Source organism: Gopherus flavomarginatus, chromosome 1 (genome assembly GCF_025201925.1).
Source record: "Gopherus flavomarginatus isolate rGopFla2 chromosome 1, rGopFla2.mat.asm, whole genome shotgun sequence".
Classification (NCBI taxonomy): domain Eukaryota; kingdom Metazoa; phylum Chordata; order Testudines; family Testudinidae; genus Gopherus; species Gopherus flavomarginatus.
In genome coordinates this window covers 91,764,672-91,785,645 of record NC_066617.1, presented here as the reverse complement: position 1 = coordinate 91,785,645, position 20,974 = coordinate 91,764,672, and the positions used below count along the sequence as shown (strand labels likewise).

The 20,974-nt window shown below is 41.8% G+C and overlaps 1 protein-coding gene across 1 annotated transcript in view; it reads right to left on the bottom strand.

The window, feature by feature from the left end:
* Positions 1-19,462, bottom strand: part of ANO4 (anoctamin 4) — a 322,929-nt gene extending 303,467 nt beyond the window's left edge. Inside the window, exons 1-3 of the mRNA XM_050934624.1 lie at positions 19,441-19,462; positions 15,013-15,090; positions 13,094-13,330 (exon numbers count right to left, since the gene is read on the bottom strand). Of these exons, the coding sequence (XP_050790581.1) occupies positions 13,094-13,330; positions 15,013-15,090; positions 19,441-19,462 (337 nt within the window). The remainder of the gene's footprint in view (positions 1-13,093; positions 13,331-15,012; positions 15,091-19,440) is intronic.
* Positions 19,463-20,974: the final 1,512 nt, after the last annotated feature.

The window sequence follows — 20,974 nt, the reverse complement described above, 5'->3', positions numbered from 1 at the left end:
CACAACACAAGGAAATTCTATGGAAAGGTGGGTGAAAGAATTAAAGGGATTATCTCCCCTCTTCATACACTCATTAATTATAAACACAAATACCAATATGCATTAGCAGCAATATCAGCACAATATTCCTAATGATAGCCATCCTCAGTTGTGATGACTCCTGTCCAAGTTGCAAAACAAATTACCATCATAATCCCATCTTCACAAGGTCCTAACTTCCAGAAACGTTCACTCCTTCTGAGCTAATTTTCCATGCACGTTCTCAGCCTGAAAAGAAGAGTATTTTTTTTCTTGAAAGTTTCAAGATGTCTTCAGCAGAAGAGACCGAGAAAATATTTTTCATTTTGTGACAAGAAAATTGGAGCCATATTTTTAAAAAAAAAAAAGACAAAAACAAGACTACAGCAAAAATGGCTGGAGTTGGGAAACTGGTATGGACATATTGTAATCATCACCAGGGACCCAGTCAACACTAGATCATGTTATTCACCACTGGTGCAGTTCCACATTACTTAGAGTTGGCTTAGACAACAGTGTGATGAAAGTACTGGAGCTCTTTCTAGATTACCGTTGTTACCATCACTGGAGCATTAAGACTCAGAATTTTGCCAGTACAGACACAGTCAGAGAAGTGAGAAATCTTGGAGGGATGCAAGAGAGGAGAGGAATTGAAGTGCACAATCTGAGGAACTTATTGCATTGTGCAATATAATGCAACCACTTTGTATTATACAGTAAAAGCTGTGTTGTCCAGCACTTTACCAACCAGAAAGCTCTAGAAACCGGCATTTCTGATATCCATTAAAAGTCCAGTTGATGTGGGGCCATCAGGCTCCCTACCTGCCTCCATGTGGCTCCCTGGAAGTGGTGACATGTCCCTGTTGTTCCTAGGAGGAGGAATGGCCACAGAGGCTCCGTGTGCTGCTCTCGTCCCACCCCAAGCACTGGCTCCGCAACTCCCATTGGCCAGGAACCATGGCCAATGAGAGCTGCAGGGGTAGCATCTGCAGGCGGAGGCAACGTGCAGAGCTGCCTGGTCACGCCTCCGCCTAGGAGCAGCAGGGACATATCGCTTGTGAGGAGCTGCCTGAGGTGAGTGCCACCTGGATCCAGCACCCCAAAACTCCTCCCGCACCCCAACCCCCTGTCCTGAGCCCCCTCCTGTGCCCAAACTCCCTCCCTGAGTCCATGTCCCGCACACACACACTGTGCCCCAATCCCCAGCCCTGAGCTCCATCCCGCATCCAAACTCTTAACCGGAATTTTTAATGTACTGGTACCCCCATGACAATACAGCCAAGTGTTTGGTTTTGTATACATCATGGCAGAGAAGTTTTAGGAAGGGATTTGAAAAAGTGCAACCAGGTGTCATCTGCAGCAACAAGATACTTAGGAGTTCCTCTTAACAATACAAAACAGAACTGGTTTGAGCCCACACCCAGTAATCTGGGAAAATTACACACTACCCCAGGTGCCTCTACGAGGCAATAATTCCCCTCTCACAAGTACTGAGTCTGCATATAGCAAAGAAAACTTTTTTAAAAAAAGAGAAGTGATCCAGCATTAATTTGGGAAAACATCACAACCATAATTCAAAAGCATTTGATCAAGAGCAAACACCTCACCCCAGATTATGCTGGCCAGTTTCTCACCTTGTGGTGTGAAAGTCCAACAACAAATTTTCCTTTAACACATCACTCCCCTCTCCCTTCATTACACTCCACTCTGGCTGGGGGACGGGGCTTATGGCAAAAAGTGGACAGGACAGGCCCGTCCTATCTCAAAAGGAGGAGGCCTTGGCCTCCTGGCCTGCCTTGTTCTGGCACCCCTGGTCAGGACCCAGAGATCAAAGGTGCATTCACTTGAGTTCACTTTCCACCCTGGGGGTGAAGGGGGAGCACTGAGAAATGCCTTAGCTGCTGTGCTGCTGCTGCCACTGGCTCACAGTTGCTGCCGTTCACTCAGCCATTGCTGTCCTCTGCTGCTGCCATTCACTCTGCTGCCACCACTGTTCACTCCACTACCATTGGCCACTGCGCCTTCAGCTACATTCACTCTGCAACTGCTGGCCACTGCCTCTTTCCTGCGACACCACGTTCTGAGGTTCCACCACTAAACCCAGCTCTCAGTGATTCCAGCAGGTAGTGGGGAACCTCACTGCTAACGCAGGCTATGCAGTCTCTTCCACTGGAACACTGTCCCACACCAGATCTACAGCTCAGCAGCTGGTTATCAATGATTTCAGCTCTAGTGATCACTGAACAAAACAAGGACTCTCAATTGAGTCTGATCAGCTCTATCTTTAACCAGTAGAGAGAAGAGCGTCAAATGGCATCTAGGACTCCTTAAGCAAAGCCCACACCACCGGTAGGAACACTTAATTCCCACCTCCTCTCTCTTATTCCCACCTCACAGGCATCCTGACCCCCTGCTTAGCAAGTGAGGTTCAGTGTAGGGGGAACTCCTCAATCAGAGCAGGCTAAGTACCATTCTGCTGCCCCTTACCGAGACAGTAGGGATAACAACATTTTATTACTCAATACTGAAGCGATTTGTAAGCCAACACCAGTCAAAATTGATCACTTTGGCAAAGCAACTGTAGGTCTGTTTATGCAAATATGGTTTGTTCTAATGTTTTCTCTCATGGCTCACTACTAGATGTCAGGGGAGAGCTCATTCAGACCCCGCTTGCAGAAGGATTGTGAGATGGCTGAGTGGAGTGGAGGGCCTAGGCACGCTTGGTGTTGTTGCTCCCCTGCCCACCACCCAGCAAAAATCCTTCTACAAACACACACAGGGGAGCAGAAAAGACATTACCAACATTTAAGGATTTTCTTTTAAACGAAAAGTCTGGTGAACATTTCATTCCAAAAAGGAATGTACTACAGAAACACACACGCTTTCACCACAGCGTGCAGATTCCCAGAAACAGTGGGGGGACCTTTCTAAAGGCCTTACATCAACAAGCATAGCATTGTTGTTGCTATTACTAATTGTTTGTATGACCATGGACCTGGACCCTGTTGTGCTAGGTGCTGTGCAAATACAGCACAAAAAGATGGTCCCTGCTCCAAAGAGCCTACAATCAAACTATAAAACAGGAAACAACAGATGGACATAGACAGATAAGGGAGTACAACTTAAGGAAACAATTAAACAATATTGGCCAGCATGACAGGCAGTGACTTGGCATCACTGGGGAAGCATACATGAGAGATCACTTAGTAGTTGGGATTTAAAATGAGGATCTTTATCTGAAAAAAGGAAAAATCAGCCTTATCCCTAAAGCTACTGTCTCTTTGCTTCATAATTTAGACCTAGCATGTTTTCCTGCCTCGCTTCCTGCTACGATTTAAAGAAACAGGACATATACTCACATCTTCCTCTCCTCTTTCCCCTCTCTGTAAAGAGAGTCTTTACCATTAATACTTAAATTATAGTTCCAGCTGAGTTACCAGCTTCTCTGCTTGTCCGGATCTCAGGCTTTGACACGGATTTTATCCAGTTACACTCATGAAAATACATGTACTCCCCAGGTCTGCTCCGATTTCCAGTCCCAAAGAATGGCCTGGTCCACACTACAGCGTTAAATCGATTTAAACAGCGTTAAATCGATTTAATGCTGTACCCGTCCACACTACAAGGCACTTTAAATCAATTTTAAGGGCTCTTAAAATCGATTTCTGTACTCCTCCCCAACGAGAGGAGTAACCCTAAAATCGATATTACTATATCGATTTAGGGTTAGTGTGGACGGAAATTGAAGTTATTGGTCTCATTCTTTTACTGAGCTACCCAGAGTGCACCGCTCCAGAAATCGATGGTAGCCTAAGACCATGGACGCACACCACCGAATTAATGTGCCCTAGTGTGGACGCTTAAAATCGATTTTATAAAACCAGTTTTATAAAACCGGTTTTAATAATTTCAATTTTATGCTGTAGTGTAGACGTGGCCAATGTCTTGAGTGAAACCTCCACTCAACCAGTCATTAGAAGGCATCAGCGCCACCTTGTGGTGCTTGACTTACCCAAACATTTATGCAGTTGCCAGCCAAGAGTAGTATATCCAAAACACAGGTCCTGAACTGAAGTTAGTACACATTAGCAAGCCGCACTGCCTGGTAACTGACTGGATTTTAAGAGGGTTTAATGCCCAGAATCTAGCCCCACATGACATATTTGCAGCACTATTTAGAACCACTCTATACCCTAGTCACATCCCAGGGCAGGGAAATTAGTGCCTCCTTGACACAATATGCTCTTGGTCAGGATGAGATAAATTCATGCTCAGATGCCCGTTCCTTGGCAAAAGCTATTTCCCTCCTACCTTAAACAATGAAGATATAGTGGACAGAAACTGAAAACTGTTGACTTTCAACTGAAGTTGTGTGCCTACCTCTTTTAGACTGCTTGGAAAAATCCAGCCAAAATTATTTACCTTGGTAACAGACTGATTTCATTGTAATGAGCTTCCTATCATTCTCAGAAACAGTCACTTGCACAAATTAATTACTTGTATAGCACATTTCCATTTTATGGTTATCTGAAATGAGTTTTAAAGCCTGTTTAAAAGGTAGAATGTACAAGGTAGTTCTGTTCATCAAAATCAGAAACCTATGCCAGATTTTAAATCTTCCTAGAATCCATTTGTTTTTAAAAATCACACTCACACTACATTAGGGAATCAAAATTTAATAAATTCAGATTTTCATCTTACAGAACACTTAATAGTCAGTTAGATTTTTGTCCATTTTAGATACAACATACACACCAGATGGCAATATTACTGTGTAAATACATCTTGCAATTTAGTAAAAAGTGAAAAAGGTTTGAATTTAAAAATCACACCAACAAAATAAAATATGTATGTGGCAGAGACCATAAGTTAAACAGAAGGCTCTGGCTGTTGACAAGTTTCAAACAAGTTAAAACGGCACTTAGAAAACTCTCATACACAGATCTTATACATTTCTAAGGCAACAGCGTAGTGAGAACATCCAGAAGCCTCAAGCCACCTGAAGGAGAACGGGTGCTAGGTTTCCTACTAGGCTGCTGTTGCTGGACACTGCTCAGGGAATCCATCTTTCCTATCAGCCTGTGGCTAATCAAGAGTTTGATAAATTTGAAACTCTGTCCTCTCTCTAGCTGCTGGAATGAAAGAAGAGCTTTCCACTCTTCATCCTCCATAGCCTCCTGGCTGCTGTGAGGATGGGGTAGAGCCCACTACTCTCACCCTCTTCTACAGCTTGCTAGCTCCTACAGAAAGAATACTAGGGTCTCATCTAATCTACTTTGCATTTTTGAGGGCTCCTCCTCCCCACAATTAGTTAGTTCCTGCTCTTCTGCCTCCTGCCTCCTGAAGCCCAAATCAAATGTTAGTGTATATTTCATTGTAATGCATGGTCACTAGACTTTTAAACATTTTTATTTACTTATATCTAGGGCCCTACCAAATTCGCAGCCATGAAAAATGTGTCACAGACTGTGAAATCTGGCAGTGGTGGCTGCTGGCAGCAGCTCTACCCTCAACAGGGCTACCAGCCAGCAGCCGCTACTCTGTAGCTACTCTGAAGGCAGCGCAACCATAAGCAACAGTGCAGAAATAAGAGTTGCAGTACTGCACCACCAAACCCCCCCCACACACACACACACAACTCCTTTATGGGTCAGGATACCTACAATTACAACACCGTGAAATTTCACATTTAAATAGCTAAAATCATGAAATGTACAACTTTAAAAATCCTATGACTATGACATTGACTAAAATGGACCATGATTTTGGTGGGGCCCTACTTATATCTCCCAAATTTTCTGTTCTCTCTCTCTTTTTTCTTTAATTCATTCCACAGTCATGGTTATTCTCTTCTGGCTACTTGTCTCTTTCCCTCAGAATTTCAGCTTTTGCTACTTTAACCTGATTAAACTTTACCCCTTTCTGCCATCTAAAATCTCCTCCGTTCTCTCCATTGACCCCCACAGATATTCTTCCCTTCCATTCCCCTTCTCTCTCCCCCAATTCATCAACATACCCTTCCCTCATGATGGTGGGGATAGTGGGTAGGAATGGTGCCTGCCAGCTCAACATGCATGAAAGCAGAGGGATCTCTCCACTCCTCTTGTGCCATTCTGCCCCTCCATCTCTTCCATTCTCCTCTTCCATTTCCCTCGCCCTTGTCCAATCACCTCCCTTCTGCCCATTCTGTTCCCCTCTGCATTCCCCTTCCCATCCAGTATCCCAGTCCATGCTCCTCCCATTCTTCAGTTACTTCTCCTTGGCTCCTCACCCTAGCCCCTTTCCTCCTCTGAGTTCAATCCTTTCCTCACCCACATGCTACAGAGTGCCAGGAAGGAGAAAGAACTAACGGGTGTTTTGTTATCTCTGGGAACTGACCAGGTCTTTCTCCCACTGTAGAGGGGAAGCTGGTAGTGTGGGATCTCCTACTCTTCTCTTGGAATAGATGGCAAGTTGACAAGAGGACTGATCTTCCTTTACAGGACTGGGGCTGGGACATATCTTCTCCTGTCTTGTGCTGTTCTTGCTGTGGCAGCTACCTAAGAGAGGTGGCGGTGCCAGAAATATTTCAGGTCTTCCCAGTGCTACTGCTTCAATTCCCTTGTATGATGAGGCCTCTCTTCACTCAGTGAGGAAGAGGAGCATGTCCCCTGCTTTAATCCCTAATACTTTCCCTCGCTGTACTTAACGTAATACTGTGGCAAACACGTGAATACAGTAACCCAGATCTACTGCCCCCCGATATTTCCCTTTAGCCAGCTGACCATACTTCTAAGCCAAGAGACAATTAAGCATGTGTGATTTCTTAAGTTTGAGACCTGATTAATGAGCAATAGCAGAGTGTCTGACATACCAAATCAACCATACTAAAACACACCTTCAAAGAATTTCAGCAGGAATTGCATGAGTAAAAAACACTGTAACTTGCCAGCAGAAGCTAGGAATACAGCATTTCATCATTATTTCTTCATTCGTAGTCTAATCTACTGTGCCTACAGCTGTTAATTGTTGTCGCTCCAACTAAAGTGATTCAGGCCATGACCTCATGTACAATTCAGTATTGACTTCTCTATACTGTACATAAAGTCTCTTGCTCTGTCTGTCCACTCAAATGCCTGCTCAGGTAGCTGGACTCTCTCCCTTTGTGAAGGACTTGCAGCAGCAAAGTGGAGGAATTTGTGACCCTCTCTATTTGAACCAGGGTTAAAGAAGTATAGTAAACACAAGTGACCTAGGCTGTATTGTACCATCATCACATGCCATGTTTGCTGTAATTTGTCATACTCACTCTAAATATATTATATAATTTACTATTCTTTATAATCAATGAAGCTAGCTTGCACACAATGCAAAATGTCACTTTTCAGATCTGTTTCCTAGTGCCTGCTGAGACTCTTGAAATCTGATTCTGTTTTTTAAATTGTAAAGGACGAATTGGGGGACTCCATCAACCAATCTACAACAAGGCTTGCTTTGCCTACAGCTCACACTCTTTGGTGCTATTCCATTGAAGGCAATATTGCACACAGTCATTCCACACTGAAATGCTCACTTTCTGGCATTGAAATACAATTATTGGATGTACTGTCTGCAAGAAACAATATATTTGGACAGCATGAGTAGCATTAAAAAATGCAGACACTTCATATGTGGGAAGCGATAATTGAACTGCCTGTCCATTTCAGCCTTTTATTTTGTATTATTCATATTTAGGTTTTGTGTTTTTTTTTTTGCTGTAGCACCCAGGAATCCAGGGACAGACCAACACCGCACTATGCCAGATGTTATACACACACAGAACAAAAAGACTGGCAAACTCCAATTTTAAAAAATCTCTTTTACATAAACTTAATTTAGTTTTAACTCCTCCGGATGAATTGTGTATGCTGTTTTATTATCTAACAAGACAGACTAAACCACTGGATCTCTCTTAGCCTCTCTGAAGTGCTGGGGAGCAAGGGGAAAGCAGGTAGAACTACAGCAAACCCCATAGGTGGGAGAAGCACGAGTACAATGCGCTGCAACCTGAAAGTGCGAAATGTCCAGCTGAAGCACTGTTGGGAGACAAGAGAGAGGGTCAGATGGAAGAGTGGATGGTTACTAGAAGGGAGAGATTTGAGAGGATCTGATTTATTGGGGGCAGTAGGCAGGAGTTGGAAAGGCTGCCCAGGGCTTATATTTACTTTACTTCTTTAACCCTGGTCCAAACAGAGATGGTCACAAATTTCTCCGTTTTGCTGCTGCAAGTGCTTCACAAAGGGAGAGAGTCCAATTACCTGAGCAGGCATTTGAATGGACAGACAGAGCAAGAGAATTTACATGCTGTATGAAGAAGGCAATACTGAATTGCACAAAAGGTAATGGCCTGACTCACTTTAGTTGGAAGGACAACAATTAACAGCTGCAGCACAGTGGATTAGACTATGAATGAAAAAATAATGAAGAAATGCCATATTCCTAGCTTCCACTGGCAAGTTACAGCGTTTTTTACTGACGCAATTCCTGCTGAACTTTGTTGAAGGTGTGTTTTAGTATGGCTCATTTGGTATGTCAGACACTTTGCTAAGGCTCATTAGGGGAAACTTCTATGAGCCGCAGAGGCAGATCTGGGAGCATGGCCAGGTCTGAAACAGCACTGTGGAAGAACAGGAGATGCAGGGCTGGCCTAGCAAGCAGCAGAAGTGCTGCAACCCTTTAACCTAGAAGAAAGTTCTGAAGCATCCTTATAACAGCATGTCAGACACACAGGGCTAAGTGATAAGATTTTCTAAAGAATCTTCCTCACTATCTTTCCCTAACCTAATAAAATTTTAGATAAAAATCAAGAAGTTATTGTCTGTTTGTCTGACATTTTCTTGACAACTAAATGGAAAATTAACCACTAGCAGCACAGTCAGTAACAAGAGAGAAGACTGGGAATCTAAAATCAGCTAGAAATACAATACATAAACTTAGAAAGTTAAATGGTGCACATCCCCGAACAGGGGGGTGAGAGATAAAAACCAATTATGTCATTAAACAAAAGGCCAACTAGGGCCAATAATAAGGTGACAAATGTAAGGTCCTCCACTTCAGTTAGTCTACTGCCACCCAAAATAAGTAATATACAAAAAAACTTCTCCATTTCATTCATTTACACATTATAGTACACCTGATTTCTGAACAGAAAAAAATAAAATTAACCTGGATGGCGGAGTGTACTTTTCTTCACCATAGACCTCTATCATTTTTAATTAACATTTGTGAGGTTTCTAACTACAGTAGGGCAGGGGTTCCCAAACTTTATTGCACTGCGACCCCCTTCCGACAACAAAAATTACTACACGACCCCAAGAGGTGGGACTGAAGCCTGAGCCCACCCAAGCCCCACCACCCTAGGGGTTGGGGGGGAGCAGGGGAAAAGCAAAAGCCACACCCTCACACCCGGGGGGCCAAAGCCGCAGCCCAAAGGCTTCAGCCCCAGGCCAGGGGCCTATAACCTTAGCCCCACCACGCAGGGCTAAAGCCCTCAAGCTTGAGCTTTGGCCCAGGCTCTCAGTAAGTCTAAGCCAGCCCTGGCAACCCCATTAGAATGGGGTCGTGACCCACTTTGAGGTCCCAACCCACACTTTGAGAACTGCCGCAGTAGGGTACACTTCTGGTAACGAGTTCAGAGTTGAAAAACAAAAAAACGGACCTAGTGCCCTGATATGTGACTTGCCATTTGCAAAGGAAGGGAAAAAAAACCTGAAGGTTTCCCACTAATATTCCCTCACACTGGAGTCCTGAATTAGGAAATTTCATACAGGATTAATTCCTGTTTTTTTCCTAGAAGAAAACAGCCTTTATTAACAGGCAAACTTCCCACCAAAATGTCTATTACAGAAAACAAATGTCAAATGTTGGAGGATTCCTTTCTAAAGCACTTGCAATTCGCTGACTGTAATAGAAGTTATGTCCCCATACTCAAGGACAGAATTTAAACCCTACTTTGCAAATTATCCACCATTACAGAACATCGTAATGCAACATGAAGAGTAAAATAAAATTAACCCTGTTAGAGGAGTGTGATGCCCATTTAGATAGCAGGCAATGGATCTCTGATCCAAATGCTGTTCATTACAGTTCTGTATCCTTTACCCTGTATCATATTGCACTTCATCTTATTGTGTCAATACTTCATTTTTAGTGACCGTATATTGTGGCATCTAAGACTGAAATTCAAACTCAGGTGTATTCCCCTGCACCCCCCTTAATAACATCAACCATGAGTTCTCAAAATATTCAGTTGCAGTTCATTGCAAGATAAAGCATTCACACTGCAAGCCTCTAAAGCAGGCTGCATACTGTACTGAAGTAGTAATAGTCACAATTTCCAAGTTATTCAGAACATCCCATAGACCATTCAGAGAACATGCTTTCTTTGGGTGGGGGGCGGGGAGGAGAATGGTGGTTAATGCAGCTGTCAAAACTACTGTTGCTCAGATGCCACTATAATAAACTTTCAGTTAAGGGATTTTTGATTTCTACTAACCATATTTATGCTTAAGCCTTTATTTTTAGTCCTAGCATATAGCTGTTAGCGTGACTGGCACTTTATATACAGAAGATGGCCAGATCTGTAACTTCAGAGGCTGTGTTGCTATATGAAAATATCTACATTTTAAAACACAGCATGGGTCCATGTTATAAACTGGTGATTTTTGACCAGTGGTTTTGCTTAGTTTATTTGTTTTTAAATTATTAAAAAGCCTTATAAAGTCACTGTTGTACGTTCACGGTAGATAATCTACAGAGGGAAATGGCTGTAGCATTATATTATACATAAGACTATATAGTGAATTCCTGTAAATGACCTGCTCAGATTGTTTTGGATCCAAATTACCTAAGATATAACTTCTAGAGATGCAAGCCTCAGTCTCCTACCCAAATTCGAACTTGGTTTCTTACTTTCTGTCTGGTGAACATTTATTCACCTTTGGTTTCAGTTGGACAAGGTATCTTCCTCTTTGTCCTGTGTAGTGTTGCTGTACATCACTAACTGGCTGCATCATTTCTCATTAGAAGTGACTGAATTTTAATGATTTGTGAGAGGATCATTGTAGTTTCTGAAATTTAGAGAAAACTTGGGGAATCCTTGAGTGAGAGGTGCTCTATAAGTGTGTCATCATCATCATCATCATCAGCGTGATACCAACGTGCACATGCAAGTAGAAACCCACGAGAGAGGACTATACTCCAGGCAGATATATCTGATGACTGGTCTGATATTTCACTCTCTGCAGCTGCTGTCAGTGAATGGAAGCACTGAGCTGAGTTTCCTATTGTTTATTACACTCGCTTGTTGCATCTTGTTTAAAATGAGAGAGTAAACTCTTCAAGGCAGAGATTGCATCTATTAGTGTGTTTGAGTAGCACTTAGCACAACGAGGCACCAATCCTGATTGGAGCCTTTGGACACCACTTGCAATACAGAATAATGAAAATACAATAAAATAAAATACCAATGTTATTGTAACCACATAAATGACACTCTTATATGAGATCTGTACCAGATCCCACTGAGCTATGCCACTGTGCAGCCTGTTAAACTCTTCTATAAAATCAGGATGTCCACACAATTATATTACTATGTAGTATTCAATGAGAAACAAAATCTGCCATTTCTGCTATATGCTCACTTTATAATCTGGAGTCTGTTCCCTAGGACTAGCAGTTCCTTATTGGGCCTAGCTACATTTTGAAAATTTAGTTAATTTTATTATCTAGACGGCAGTATTTGTGAATTGTTAAAGTAATACTAATTAAATTGACTTTTTGACCCATTAGGAAAAACAATTACAACTAAGCACAAGAATCACTATTCCTTGTCTGGTTAAGTTGCTGTATCTCTCAGCAGACGTGGTATTTCTATCATAAAGAAGAGTTGGAAGGGTAAGCTGTGATATCAGTTCAATTTCCAAGATGCAGTCACAGAACTCATGCAGATAACGCACTGTCCTGAAAAAGGTGGCTTTGCCATATTTCAATTGCTCAACAAACGTATGTAATGGAATTATTGTCCTTTTGCCATATTTACACTCGTATCTGGTAACAGATCAGCAAAATAGCTACTGAAAGTTATAACATTTGCCTTGTGCTAACTGCTTAGCAAGTGCCTAACCACACTTGATTTGTAACTGTCACAATGGGAGAACAGCAGACTGATGGGAGTACTTGAAACTGGGATTTGTATTTGAAAGAAATACAATGGTATGAAAGTTCAATCAATTGCAGGAGATTAAGTCATAAGTGAGAGTTAGAGTATGAGGTTCTGGGAGGTAATAATGTAGGTTTTCTTTGATTTCAGTACTTCCCTGGAGTTTCAGTACCCATTATTCTTTGACTGCACATTTTAATTTTCCCATCAGTCACTCTAATCATATCGTTAGTTACGTACTATGAGATTAAAACTGAAACAGCATAACACAAATAATGGCATAATATACTTGATGTATGTTCATTACAAAGAGACTCATTTCAGTAGATGATTCAAGAAGTATTAGGACCTTCTAAAAGTAAATAAGGTCAAATATTAATAGGAGCTTCAAGCCTGGGGATATAGGTGCTCAGCATCAGTGGTGCTTTCGAACAGTGATTCTCAGCCTTTTCCATATTATGATCCCCTTTTTCATACTGGGATCACCCTGGTCCCTTCTTTCATTTAACTGGCATCTTGCCAGGATGCCCAACCCTCCCATTTAGTAATATGGGAAGGGCAGGGTAGTTGCAACCTCGTGTCTGTTTGCAGCCCCCCCAGACTGAGAATCCCTGACTTAGACTAATATAGATGTCAGCTGGTTATCTTGATGCTGTTTTAAATTCGGTGCCCATTATTTTTGGTGCATTTAGCTCACTGAAACGACTTGCTGGAATAAAGTCTACGTGGTGTCAACAAGGGTTTCAGAATAGTGTCCAAATGGCCAAATCCTTCTCCCCGAAGTCAATGGTAGTTTTGGCAATGATTCTATGACAGCAGGAACAATCTCTTAATTTGCACACTCAAACTACTGATTAGACTAGACCCTGAAGAGTGAGCACCTGAAAAAAATCTTACCTGTGGAATCTTGACTCAGAGTTTCCTGGCTGCTGCTGCTGCAGGAAGGCACTGGAGTGATAGACAGTGAAGCTGGGCAGGATAAAGGAGCTGATAAATCAACCTGTGGTTCAAAAGATCGATGTACAGGAATGCCAGCATCTTCAGAGATGTAGAAAGGAAGATGAGGACCACCATATGCATATGGATTTTTCCAGTGAGAGAAACCTACTGCAAATGGTCCAGCAGCGTCATAACCTGGCAACAATATTTAGATTTAAAACATATGATTTGGTCTGTTTTATAGCATATAAAATAATAATAATAAAAAACACACACACACAAAGGAGTTGTTTTTTTTATTTTAACTCTTAAATAACTTCTCCCCTTCTGAGGACAGGCCACATCAAAAATGTAAACGATACTGGCCCAAATTCACCTGTGGCATAACTGCAGAAGTCAAACAGCTACACCAGGGCCACTGAATCCTTTCAATACATCATTTTCTCCTACTCTTACTATAAAATATAACTGAATCATCATAAAAAGTGAGCCCAGTCAGATGTCCAATATGGAGTCTGCAGTCCTTTTCCTTATTGCATATACTTCTATTGTCCTGTCTACACATTTTTATATCAGTTTAACTATTTTGGTCCTGAGTGTGATTTTTCTATCAAAATAATCAGTATATGTAAAATAAGCCCAAGACATATAAAGAATGTACTATAATGCTTCTCTACATTCCTCTCTTAATAATCCCAATTCATCAAATTAAAAATAAATCATATTACAACATTCATGGAATCTTATTTTTCCCCTCCATTTTTTAACATTACTCTTGCTTTGAAATGAAGTTGCAATCTGATCATAATCATCCATTTCGGCCTTAAAATGTAGGATGTCTTCCTAACCAGAGTCCTTGCCAAAAGCTGCCATAGACAATGCTCTCATAATATAGACTTTACTTGATTTCACTTTTACTTTTTCAGATCAGGAATACTTAACTAGATGGATGTTCGGTTCTGCCTAACATCAAAATAACAGATTTGTGAAAATAGGGTTTATCTTTCATCTCTTGTCATTTCAGATTGTAAAATCAATTTTCAACATGGCTAAAATTTAACAAAGGAGCAGGAGATGTACTAAGGCCGGGGCTGTTTAATATACTTGTTAATGATCTGAACAGTGAGGTGGCATCGTTTGCAGATAATTTTTTCTATTTAGTTTAATCAAGATTACAAGAGACTGAGGTATTAAAGAGAGATTTACCAAAACTAGGTGCATGGGGAGCACCATGGGAGATGAAATTCAGTGTTCAAAAATCAAATGTATAAAAAACTAGATCGAATCATTCCTTTCAATAGACATTACCCTGAATTTGTGAACAAAACACTGAATTATATATATTCTAAAGTGTAGCCACCATGTAAAAAGAACAGGGTGTCATGATGGGCAGCTCGATAACCTATAACAAAATGTTGCTAAAAACAGTAATACTGCTATTATCAGACAGGCTATCAATCAATCCCTCTGTCCTTCCTGATCTCAAAGTGAAGTGTGAAATTTGCCCAGCCAACAGCCCTGAAGACTAAAATAAGATCTTAACATAGGCTACAGAGGCACCCACTTCTGCACTTCATTCTGCCCATGAATCTCCCCACTTATAAGGAGTGACCTCTACAAGTTAGTTGAGCGTCATACCCATCCCATCTTTATCACTTCTGCTGAGACTATGAACATTTGGGGCTCAAGATATGCTGGTTCCTATCCACTGGTAAATGAAGATCATCAAACTGATGGAAGATAACAAACATTCAGGTTGAATTTGCATCTAGAGGTGTAAGGCTAATTCATCCATTTTTCTACTTACATGCAAAACTAAATATGGCGTCAGATTTATTTTTGCATAAAATTAAAAGCGATTTCACATATCTGCTTACCTACTGTGATCTGGCTGACACAACTGTAGTAACTACTTCCAGCTGAAAGAGTGTGACTGCCCCTCTTAGTCTCTTGGTCTGCTAAAACAGAAAATTAAAAATCCAGAAAGGTTAATGATATAATCAACAATGTAAGTAGTCAAAAGTCATCATGACACAGAGAGACATTACTCTTCCTTCATCAAAAGAGTGTAGGATGTTACTATTTCTTGAAAGCAAATGTCTCTGCTTATGATGACAGTGATTTATATTCCCCCGCTACACACACACCTCCCTACCCTAAAGATCTTACAATCTAAATATAAGATGAGAAACAAGAGATGGATACACAAGATGGGGAGGGGACGACAGAACAACAGTGAGACAATTAGCAAAAAGAAGAGCTCTGTGTAGCTTGAAAGCTTCTCTTTCACCAAAGTTGTTGGTCCTATAAAAGATATTACCTCACCCACCTTCTCTCTCTAATGTCTAATATAGCAGACACGATTGATCTTTCAGGACAACATGTGTGAAATGAGATTCCTATGGAGTACTGGGGAGGAGGGGATTGCAAACTCCCCACAAACACACAGACTCAAACTTTAAAGTTTTGCCCTGCGGGGTGGGAATGTTGGTGTCACTAGGCATAACCCTAGGTAACTCGGGAGGGTGGTAGACCACAAGTGTCAATGAAGCCCTCCTGTTGTAGGCCTCAATGAACCAATGTTCCTCCATGTTAAACACTTTGTGTAACCTAGTATAACCTAATATGTTAAGAGCTGTAAAATGTAATGTCAGCAGTTAGTTTTCTAATTGTAATAGCCAGTTCCCTGCTGTAACACACTGGAGCTACACTGAAGCAAGTTTCAAGGTCGCTTTTAGATACAGTATACATGTCTCAGCAGCGGAGAGGGGGGAGGAAGGGGGAAGACAAAAGATTGAGTGAGAAAAGATACTGCAGCTGGATGGGAAAGGATGGGGGAGTGAGAGATCAGCTAGTCAGCAAGAAAAAGTTCTCAGAAAGCAACTGGGATATAAAAGGAGGAAGCCGCTTGCGTAGGGGTGCTGGATCTGAGGCATGCTAAGTCTCCCAGCACCACTTTGAGATCTCAAATAAACTTTGCTTGCTTCTCCACCCTGGTGTGTTTATTGGCGCTACGCACTCTGGGCAACGAACCACTGTTGCTTGCCTCCGGCACCCTCTGTGCCTGCAACAGGAGGAGGAAAGGGGGGATTTTTTTGCTTGCTGATTACATGTTACTGGAGGACAGTTCAAAGATCTCACTGGATTCTCCAAGGACCAGCAGAAAAAGAAAGGATTTTTGAACAAATTGCCTGATTGTAGGCTCAAGGCCTTCTTTCTGGTCCAGCAAGCAGACAGGACCTCTGGTCCACACAGGGTTTCAATCATTCGGGAAGGGTTGGAAGGACTTGGCCTGTTGAGGCCCCATAAGACTGGGAGTCAGTTCTGAACTCAGGCGGCTATGAACTCGTGACCACAAAACTGACCCTTTAAGGAAGTTTGAAGGACTCACCTGCAGACACCACGTTGAAAGCAGTTGAGGGGGCTCTCTAGTAAGTTTATTAGTATATGTGTAGATTTCTATTGTTTTAATATGTTTTCTCTGCAATGTTTATACCCTAAAAATAAATATGTTTGCATAGGAAGTGCTGTGTGGTAACATATAAATGTGAGCAGTTACACTGTTGTCAGTCTCTGAAGAAGACGGCAAGCAGATCTGCTTAGGTAGACTGTCTTTTGCTGGGAATAACACAGTGAAGGCAGGGAATTGTTCAGCCTGGGAACAACCAGTCAGGAAGGAGATATGCCGTTCTCCACCCAAGAAAGAGAACAAGGGAGTGGAAGCCTGACAGTGGGTGCCCTCGCTGAACCACTAAGGGAAAATACAGGTGCAGTTGCCCTGAACTGTGACAGTGCCCACTTACACCAGAGCTGAATTAGACAGCAGGATTTGGGGGCTAGTTGCAGCACAAATTGAAATGTTAGACTGAACCTGCTTTTTCTTAAACTCTCCTGGCAGCTGTTTCCCCTGCTACAGTGCCTCCTTCCTATCACAATATGTAAGTTCCACTCAATTTGCAAACCTACAATGTCAGGTCAGTGCATGTTCTGCTACTTTCCCCACTTCTCAGTTACAATTTAAATAATTATTTGTATGAATCCTGACTTAGACCCAGAGATTGGCCCACAGACTGAATTTGGCTGAATTTATCCTGTGTGTCTGAATCTTTCATGAGCGAAGGAAACACTCTACATTCAGGAAAGCTCAATAACATCTAGACACATGTACATATCACACTGTTTTCAGATGGCTCATCTTCAGATGCAGTGAACAGAGAGATGCACAGAAGACCATCCAAAAATTTGTAAACAGTGCTATCCTCTTAGTCTGGCTTCATACTTTTCCTTAGGCCTTGCTTTCTCCAGCACCATTTGCAGCTTCCTCTTATGTTCTCCTTTTTGCCCTTGAAGAATCTACAACTACAGTCACCGACACACAGAACTGGCCGTTTCCTAGCAAAATCATAACCATTAGGAATGGAATGAGTTATTAGGTCAGCTTGCCAGTTCCCCTGCCAATACAGGGCTCTTACCCATAGTATAGAACACTGACTTCACAGGGAATTTTATCTGAAAGGGATAGTGCAATTGAACACTAAGCAATTCATGCACAGACTGTTTGAACTTGAAAAGCCTTGTTTACCCCCATCTGAAGTTTAGAAATGAAGTCAATTGGTCATACATTACAGAGTTAGCTGCTATGAGGACAGATCATATCATATCAGATATATATAAAAACATCCACAGGGTAATTTATCTTACTAGTGAAGCTAACTGTACAACTTAAGCACCAATATCCACTAGGCCCAATTCCGGCAAGGGCCTAGCAACACAGAGTTGATTATCTGATCAAAATAATAAGTCAATGCACTCTTTGTGCATCTTCAATTGGATGCAGTCCTACTCCTTTCCTGCATGGTTATAGACTGTTGCTGAGCACTCTTAATCAGCTGCTTGTTTCACCTTATCTATATGTGGCTGCATTTCAGCAGTTGGCGAAGTGATTCCTGCAACAACAGAGTTTGTAAGGTGCTATAGGCTCTATGGAGATGTAAGATAATATTTAAAACTATTAAATCACAAAGCCATAATAGCAATCAAAATTGTGTTCCAAGGAGTTATGAGAACCCTTTATGAAAACAGCCCATATTGACATGCAGTTTATAAAACCTACTGGTAAAGGTTAATTTTAAAATGTTTTAACTATTCAGAAATATGTCAGAGTTGATCTTTCAAACTAAGCACAAGGCTACGGATCATTGCAGATGGCAGGGAACCATATAACCTTGTGGGAGTAATGGAGGGATACATCTTCCAGAATAATGTAAAGCATACACTGCTTTTTCTGCTTCACTCTGCCAACTGACAGAAACCCACAGCTCCACTATAAGATGGTGCTAGAAATAATGCATAATTACAGTAAAATTTATGCCACTGACTTTTTAAAATGTATATCTAGATTTTAACAATTACTATAAAGAAGGAAACAAAAGTCTAGCTCCTAATGCAGCTTCTTAACTCCAAGGCAGTGAACAGAGTTGCTGATAAATGACTAAGGAGATTGCTTTCTAGCCTAGCAAAACTTGTGACAGGAAGCACCGCAGGTTTCATTGTGCTTATGAGTTTTCAGGCTATGTCCACACTGCAAGTTCATTTATAAATGTGCTTTCAGGTGCTAGATATAGTCCTTCTTTGATGCAAAGTAGAGTCACACAAGTCAAACATGCAAACCAAGGTGCTTCTCAGAAGAATGCAGAGAGAGAGAAATCTGTGGAATTAGTTTCAGAGCCTCACTATGTGAGGTGCAAAGGTAGTGGTTTAAAAAGTGTCTGTCCAGTAAGAATGTATGAGGGTCTCCGAAGGATGTGGAAGCAAGGATTTCTTGCATCCTTTTCACAGAGGGGAAATATGTTTCAGTGATTATTCATGGGAGCTCTGCACCTGGAAAGCTTTGCAGGATTTTTCAGAACCGTTATAGTTCATCTTCAGTGAGGGAAATATTCCTCATGATATTAGCCATTTTGTTTAGTATGTTTATTTGTAATATAGGATGCATTTGTCTGCCTTAATGTGAGAAGCTCCCACATTTGCTCCATCCCATAGTTTTGTGTGACAAGTGTTCTCAGATGTGCTGAACAATAGTGTCACCTCCTAAAATCCCCTAGGTGCAGAGTCCCTTACTCTACCTCTTAGCCTTCCGACACAGTGATCCCCTACATCAGCCCCTTATGCCCCCCAGAGGGATCTCCAGCCACATTACTCAGTGAACTACCACCCCAACTCCATCCCCCGCCCCAAAATAATAGTGTTCTCAAGACACAATGATCAAAGACTATCCTATCCCAGTAATAAGAAAATACCTTTACCATGTGCAGCCAGGGAAGACATCCTGCCTCGGTTCTGGGCCGGGCTGCAGGCAGGGTTACAGAAAGCAGCCAAATCTGTCCGGGGTGTTTGCAGTTCACCCTTATTGGCTGGCTTCTGGGCAGCCCCCATCTTGCAGCGCCTTCTCTCCCCAGTGCTGCTACCTGGCTGGAGTCTTCTATGTGGGCTCCAGCCAATGCCTGCAGCCTGCAAAGTACACACCGGCCACATGCTACACACACAATCTCACCATTGAAAGATTTCTGCCTAGGAGGCCTTGTCCCAGCAACAAGATACACCTTCCTCCTCTAGCAGATGAGGTAGTGTGTGAGCTGCTCTCCTTTCACGTGGTACAGATGACTGATGCTGCTGCTGCAGTTCCAAGAAAGGTTACTCTGTTGTAGATCTCCACAGGGAATTGAGTTCCTGCAAGGAAAGAAAATCAACGAGCTAAAGTAAATTTGCAAAGGGACAAACAATCAAAAGGTGCATACTATTCTTCCCAACAACCTGGCAGTGCAAAATCCTCTTGCTATGGTCCTTAGAATGAGTGACACCCAAAACAAGGTCATTCTGTGTGATCCAGGTGCAGCTCTCTAGCTTGGCAAAACAAGGCAGATGTAGGATGTGCGAGCTGGATCCTTGCAGAAGTTGCGAGGGAAAGGAGCATGTGTGTTGAGAGATATTCACTAAGTAGTAGCTTCTCTTACAAATCAAATCTACGTACCAGAAATTTTGCTAGGAGTCTCATTTTCACCTCCCCCTTCAGACATTTGGGATTTAATTCATTCCTGGTGTAACTCCCTTGATTTCAATGGCATTACAACAGTTCTGAATTTGATCCATTTTACTACCTATCAAATGCTCTACAATTTGTTCATTACAGATTTTGCAAGTAGTAAATCTGTGGCTTACCTTACGCTGTTATGGCTTAGGCACTTTACGATGGATATCCAGCTGGCCAACTAGTCCTTGGGAGAGTGGGTGGGGGCGAGGTAATAGAGCCAGGGAATTTTTTTCAGCTTTTGTACTGGGCAAATTTTGTCCTTTTTTCCACCCGTTCAAGGCACTTTTGTTTTACCACAAGATAAAGGCAAGATCAGCATTACAATCCCCTGTGGTTGAACTCGCAGAGTTTACTTATAAAGTCCCTTGTCTTCACTGTGTTTTTACCTTGAGATAGCTATAAAGGCATCATTTTATGTTAATTGATTGTCACTGTTCTCTTGCTCTACACCATTAATAATCTAAAGGGCATTGCATCAGAATCCAGGATTTTTTTTCCAGATATCTATTTTACAAGGTGTAAAGGGTGGAGGCACAGTACCTTGAAATGAGCCAATATGAAGGACCAGCAAGACGTAGGGAGTAGAAAGAGACCAGAAACCCCAAACTCCAGACTTCTTCATGGAGATAAACATTGTAATGTTTGTTTTGAATGCCATGTACTTTTTTGCTACAAGACAACACAATGCAATTTAAAATCTAATGTATAGACTTTGTTATTGTTCTGAAAATATCAGCATTTGATTCAGT